A 7,137-nucleotide genomic window follows, 5' to 3' on the forward strand; every position below is an offset into this window, starting at 1 on the left:
AAGCAATTCTCCTGCCTCCGCCTCCCAAGTAGCTGGGACTACAGGTGGCCGCCACAACACCTGGTTATTTTTTGGTTGCAGCCGTCATTGTTGTTTGGCGGGCCTGGGCTGGATTCGAACCTGCCAGTTCAGGTGTATGTGTCTGGCACCTTAGCCGCTTGAGCCACTGATGTTGAGCTGAAAGTTTTCTTTTTTCCTGTGGGCCCTAGGCACTGTGCCTGTTGACTAGGCCAGCTGGGGAAGGGAAACCTGGTAGTGACCAGGATAGAGCAGGGTTCAGTTGCAGGCCCAGGTTAGGGATGGCAGGAGAGGGAGTTCAGGGAGCCTCCCTGCAGAGCTGAGACTGCTGCCCCCAGGAGAAGGGCAGAAAGAAAGATAGGACACAAATGCCTCCTGCGAGCAGGTCCCTGTGGCCACCTGCACCAAGGTATCAAGCTTATGGTTCATTTTGCAGAAAAAAATACTGATTCCTTCCCACTTACTTGGCCTCATAGATCCTGGCACTGGGCAAGGGAAACCAAAATGCTTTTGAAACTATGTGCTCTGTATACCTGTCGGGGGGCGGGGACAGCAGGATGGTCTCCTTTATCCAGGGTGCTTCCTTCTTAGCCCCCCTTCTCTGACTCTGAAAGGGCTGGACGTGAGAGCCCCAGCTTTTTCCTCTCTAAGCTCTCTAAACTTCAACTTTACAAATTTCACCCAGACTCAGTCGTATTTTCAGTATTTTATAAATGAGAAAGTGAATAAAGACAATTAGACATTTGGCAGTGTTTAAAAACAAGGCTGTGCTTTATTACCACAACTACATCCAGGAACATTTAGACACTAGAGTCACATTTTATGTTCAGACCACAGAGAGGGTTTGAGGTGCGTCTAGAGCTTGTACCTCTTGGGACAGTTTTGTGACCTCAGCTCCAGACCAGGACATGATGGCGAGCCCTGAATCCTGAATATTTCCTAAGACTTTTCAAGTCACTCTTTTAATTGATAGCTGATGTTGTTAATTGATGACTCCGCAGAATAGTTATAAGCTTTTACCCAAGGGATAGAGCACCTTTAACAATCACCCTTTGCAAGCCCTCAGCCCCCATTGAGAACCTGGCCCACAGAGCCAGCCCATGTGGGGCAGAGGATTGCTGTGTGTGAGACTCTGCCCCTGGCCCTGCACTGAGTGTGTTGAGCGGGAGATGAGACCTCTCCAACGTGCACCTCTGGGCTAGGGAGTCTCAAACTTAGGCTACATTAGTGTTGGGGGGAACATTGTAGAGTTGTGGAACCCTGAGCCCCCGAGGAGGTGACAATCCATGGGGACTAGAAGTGACCCTCAGCAAACACTGCAGCAAGAGGAATGTGCAGTGTACTGAGAAGTAAAAGGGAGTGACTTGTAAGTAGACAAGCCAGCAATGATGAATGGAAGTTCAAGTGCAGACAGGATTTAGACCCAATGGGTTTCACTTGTGGGACGCTTCTCAGAGAGAGTTTTGGGTTGAGGAGGGTCACGGCATCTTTATATTGAGGAAAGTAGAGACCCAGGGAAGTGGAGGGATTTACTTCTATATGGAGATCAGAAAGCAGGTGTCTTCACAATCAAAGGGTCCTAAGAAGGTGGCTGGCAGCAGAAGTGTGTGTGTGTGTGTGTTTACGTGTGTTGTAGGCAGATTCTGGCCACAGTCACCCAGCGGTTCTATTTGACCTTCAGAGGTAAGGCATCTGTTAACCTAAGCGAGATCCTCCAACTTACTCATGTCTGTGAAACCATCACCAGGGCCTGGGTTCACTCAAACAGAAAGGGCCTTGAGATTTTAGGCCACAAGTAAATATTATAGTATCGTTTCCTAAAGAGCAACAATAATTAGTTAAGGCAGGAAGTCGCACAGGTGATTAGAATAGACCCTTGACGAGTGAAAACAGCCCCAGTCAATGGCACGGTCGCTGGGTATTTGTTTCCTATTGCTGACATTGCACCAGGCGGGCCCTTCCCTGTGAACCCCAACTTGCTTGCAGTGCTGGCTTATCTGGTGGTTTTCACATGAGAGGTGATGTGTGAGGTGGCTTTGTAGGATGCGACGGGAGGAATGGTTTGGCCTCACTGTGCTCACAGGACCTGAGCTAGGAAGAAGGTTTGAGGCATGCCCATGTGCACTGTGGCTGTGATCAGGGAGCAGCGGGTACGTAGAGTGGGGGAAAGGTGGAAGGCATGCGTGTGTGTGTGTGTGTGTTTGTGTGTGCCTGCATCTGTGCATCTGTAGTGTGTGTGCATGTGCTTGGAGGCACGTATCTGTGGCAGGTGCGTCCGCAGCAGCACAGATTTTTAGTGCGGTCTCGTCTGCCTTGTGTGAGCAGGAAAGTCGTGGAAGGCACTGACGCTGTCCCAGAAGAGGCCCTACGTGGATGAAGCCGAGCGGCTGCGCCTGCAGCACATGCAGGACTACCCCAACTACAAGTACCGGCCCCGCAGGAAGAAGCAGGCCAAGCGCCTCTGCAAGCGCGTGGACCCCAGCTTCCTCCTGAGCTCTCTGTCCCGGGACCAGGAATCCCTGCCTGAGAAGAGGAGCGGCAGCCGGGGGGTGCCGGGGGAGAAGGAGGACAGGGGTGAGTACTCCCCCATCACCGCCCTGCCCAGCCTCCGGGGCTGCTACCATGAGGGATCAGCTGGTGGCGGCGGCACCCCAGGCAGTGTGGACACATATCCGTACGGGCTGCCCACGCCCCCAGAGATGTCTCCGCTGGACGTGCTGGAGCCAGAGCAGACCTTCTTCTCCTCCCCCTGCCAGGAGGAGCAGGCCCACCCCCACCACATCTCCTGCATGCCGAGGCCCCCGTACTCACCAGAGTATGCCCCCAGCTCCCTGCATTGCAGCCGCCCCCTGGGCTCGCTGGCCCTTGGCCAGTCCCTCAGTGTCTCTATGATGTCCACCGTACCTGGCTGCCCACCATCCCCCGCCTATTACTCCCCTGCCACCTACCACCCTCTCCAGTCCAACCTCCATACCCACCTGGGCCAACTCTCCCCGCCTCCGGAACACCCTGGCTTTGATGCCCTGGATCAGCTGAGCCAGGTGGAACTCCTGGGAGACATGGATCGCAATGAATTTGATCAGTATTTGAACACTCCTGGCCACCCAGACTCTGCCGCCAGCACCATGGCCCTCAGCGAGCATGCCCCAGTCTCCCAGGTGACACCAGCGGGCCCCACAGAGACCAGCCTCATCTCAGCCCTTGCTGATGCCACAGCCACGTACTACAACAGCTACAGTGTATCATAGAGCCAGAGGCACCATGTCCAGCCCGGCCCTCATGCCCTCTTGCTCCGTGCCCTGGGAGGAGCAGAGAGCCCTCACAGCTGCCCTGCCCTCGGCCAGGGAGGCCGGACTGCCCGCCCAGAGCCTTCAGCCTAACGCCGGATAGGCTCTGCTGATCTGAGGTCCCCTTCCATGGTCTGCTCCCTGCAGCCTGCATTTTGAGTATATTCCTTCAAATGAGCTATCACTGACTGCATGCTGGGAATAAGGCCACTGAGTGGTTGAGCGATGCCGTCTCCCAGCTGAGAGTTCACTGACCTCTTTTCCTTGTCCCTGTGGTTGACACACATGGTGCAAAGCCCAGCAGCATTTGACCCTCTCCTGGTTTTCATATGGCCAACTGCATCTAGTCTTTAGATCCTCCAGGTGAGAAGAGCCCCAGGCAGGGATCCAGGGGATCTGGGATTCAGTTCCAGTTTCACCATGGACGCTGGGGAAATGCAGACACACCACCACCTCTCCCCATCCAGCCCATTCCCCCATCCATGAAGCGAGGGACAGATTGGTCTCCAAGGTTGCCCTCTGCTCCACGGTTTTCTAAGTTAGGATTCTTTCAAGGCTAACTAAAGGAAAATGGGGAAATGGTGCTCATTAATGAGCTCAGTAACGGGCAACTGGGGGATGATTTTTGTGTGCACAGCCCAAAGACACAACGCTTTCTGCGCTCCCTCCCAACTGACCATAGAATTCCCAAAGGACTCTTCCAGTTTGAGAAAAAGCACTCATCCTGATTTGGGGAATTAACCTGTATGGTTAATTACTTCACTAAAAATAGCATTCAAATTGTTTTCTTAAATACGTTTTTAATATTTCTTTCTTATTGTACACACGCTTCAAGAGGAATTCACAGTCTGGAAGTAGCAGTCATGAGAGGCACCTCACTCTTCATGCACACGCAGGTGCTACAGCCTCAATCAGGGACATTCTCATTAACAATGGCAACTTGTGGCCAACTCCCTTTTCCTAATGACCCACACAGCCAGGGGCCCTGAAAGGACATCTCAAAAAGCAGCATCACTGTCTTTAAATCTGGACGTGCTGGTTTCTTGAGCAAAATTGCAGCACGTTCCCCCCCCCCCCACCGTGTGCATGGAAAATCCGTTTCCTTCCCCAGGCCCTCCAGCTCTCTCTCTCCCTTTCCCAGGATTTCTTTCTCTCTACTTTGCTCTTCCTCCTCGCCTGAATTGGTCTCTAACTCAAAGAGACCCTGACTTAAATTCCCAAGCACAGTTCCTCTGCTGTGATGGGAATTGGTTTCTCTCACGCGCTGGCTGGTCCCTCAAGCAATATTTTTACAATAAATTCCCCAGATCAGAAACTCACTGTGATCCCAAAAGTGTTTCTGACCCTGGCCACCTTTCCATGCTACCCTCCTTTGAAGGAATATACCTAACAGTGAGCTAAGAGACTGTTGTTTGTCTTTTAATTTCAGCATATTGTTGCCTGTATGAAATCTGTGTTTTATGTATTCTGTTATTTTCACCCTATGTTTTGTATTGTTGACAGATCTTTTTATTCCTTCCAAGAAGTCTTATTGTAAAATCACTTATAAGATATGATTAATCTTGATGCTATTACTGTATATGCTATTTGGTAATAAATAGTAGGTTGTTGATGATATGATTGACTGGTTCAGAGCCCAGAATGTGTATTAATAATCTTGTAAAACAGTATCACAGACATTAAGCTAAACTGTTCCATTTTTTTTTGTAAGAATTACACGTGCTTTGGAACGGTTGTACATATTGATTTGTTGAAAATATTTAATTTAAATAAACATTTTTGTACCATGACACCGCTATCCTTTGAAATAGAGTTTTGCAACAAATAGCGTCCCAGTGAGGCATTCTATTCGGTGCTATCTGTAGTACAGTAAAATGTTTTCTGCATCAGTTTTTTTTTTATTTTAAAATGTTCTTATCTTGTAGGGGTGGTTTATTTTATTTTATGAGTTATAGTAAAGAGATAAATCCAAATTTTACACACTGGAATCTGTGTGATCTTTGATGTTGAAAGAGAATACCGACTCACAGCACACCTGAAGAGCGATTTTCTTCTTGAGCTGACTTCACAGCAGAGGCCAGTGAGGTGGCTGGTTGTCAGGCTGTCCGAGGATTGAAAGTAAGTTTCATCCAGTTATTTGTTTACTTAAGGCTACAATACTTTTTTCTTCTTTTTAAGGTAATCTTGAAAAATACCTAATTGGCTCCCTTTGCTGTGTATGTATAAGGTGGTATCACAATCCATTGTGGGCTCTTGAAATTTGAGGGAAGGCAGAAGGGTATGGGGAATAACTAAAGGATGCAACATCTTGAGAGGTTTAGTATTAAAGTTCCAGCCAAAAAGCATCTGGAAAAAATTGATTACTCGGTCCTTGTACAGGTCACCCCCGTCTGGCTTCTGTCCATGGAGTAGTCATCGTAACTTATTCACGTCCAGGGCAGCCTGTGTTTACCCAGGCCCTCTGGGCCAAGGAGTGGCCTTGGGAGGCCCTAAGTGGGCACATATCCATCCTTCAATTCCTATCATAATCTATAGTCCCTACTTTAACAGTGCTTTAGAGGTGTATGGAGCCTTACAGAAAGTTCTATAGGTTACTTCTCATCCACAGCCTCAGGTGGCATCTCCCCACCCCAGTGCATAGCTGGGGTCACTGAGACCCAGGTGGGAGGTGGCAGAGGGCAGGTCACCCCACCTGGCTGGGGGAAGCTGAGTCTCAGCATGTCATCAGATACAATGTGGGAGCGTCAGCCAAACTGTCTCACAGCTAGAGGCAAGTGCCTTTCCCTGAGTGCTTCACCATGGTATGGAGTTAGTTATGTGTGGTCTGCTTCATACCTATCACAGCCCAGGAAAGAATGAAGAGGAAATAACAGGGCCAGAGTTAGATGTAACCGAAGATCTCAATGTTGAGGCCCTGTCACTGCAACCAGCCAGCAGTGTCCATCTGCAGTGTCCTCGGCTGCCTGAGCGATTGTCTGGCAGTGTCTGTCCAGGACATGGGCCCTTGACCATGCCAAGTGGACATGTCTCATTCAGCTCACAGGTGGGGGAGGCGGGCTGCCTCTGGAGGGCAAGGAGCAGGCAGGTGCAGGTCCATCTTGCTCTGTGCTCAGCTAGGAGTGGAACTGTCCGGCCCAGAAGCCAGCAGGCCTTGAAATTCAGCTGCCCGCTCTGGGCGCACCCAGGTGGCATGGAGGCAAGTTCCTGCTCCTGCCCCTGCCCCAGGCCCCTCACTTCTGCAAGGTCATGGGAGGGGCCTCAGCATGTGTTCACATGGTCATTTGTCTTTATAAATTTGCAAAAAGGAAGATATTTTTGTATTTTTTCCTTTAGAAACTTCCCTTCCCCCAGGCAAATGTATACGCCTTAGGCCTCATAACACCTGGCTCAGTCCCCATGGGACTGCCCCTCTGGTTGATCTTTTTTCTGGAAGCCTCTCACCCAGGACCCCTGATCCCACCACAAGGAAAGCCTGGGTCTTTGAAAATACCCTCCCTTCCCCTGCTTCTGTGTTTCCCCAACCTGGGAGACGCTCACTCCCTTCACCTGGCTGCTGCCACCCCACTTCCCGTCCCAGCTCAGTCAGACATGCCCAACCCTTTCCGGCAGGGAGGCAGCCACTCTCCTTCCTGAGCTCCCACTGAACTTCAGTGGGTCCCAGTCACCACATTACTGTCTGGCATTGAACTACTCAGCAGTGCTGACCCATAGAGGCTTCTCAGCAAATAAATGAATGAACAGAAAAACATCTAAGATATCCTGTAGGTATCCTGGTTCATCTTGGTGGTAAAGACCTGAACCCTTCTGGGTCCCTCATTTTATGTCTCATCTC

The 7,137-nt window shown here is 50.3% G+C and overlaps 1 protein-coding gene across 1 annotated transcript in view; it reads left to right on the top strand.

Moving 5' to 3' along the window:
• Nucleotides 1-3,297, top strand: part of SOX7 (SRY-box 7) — a 5,044-nt gene extending 1,747 nt beyond the window's left edge. The window contains exon 2 of the mRNA XM_003793928.2: nucleotides 2,344-3,297. Coding sequence (XP_003793976.1) covers nucleotides 2,344-3,266 — 923 coding nt within the window. The 3' untranslated portion in view covers nucleotides 3,267-3,297. The remainder of the gene's footprint in view (nucleotides 1-2,343) is intronic.
• Nucleotides 3,298-7,137: the final 3,840 nt, after the last annotated feature.

This window comes from Otolemur garnettii, unplaced genomic scaffold (assembly GCF_000181295.1).
Source record: "Otolemur garnettii isolate 467f Iridium unplaced genomic scaffold, OtoGar3 scaffold00074, whole genome shotgun sequence".
Lineage (NCBI taxonomy): Eukaryota > Metazoa > Chordata > Mammalia > Primates > Galagidae > Otolemur > Otolemur garnettii.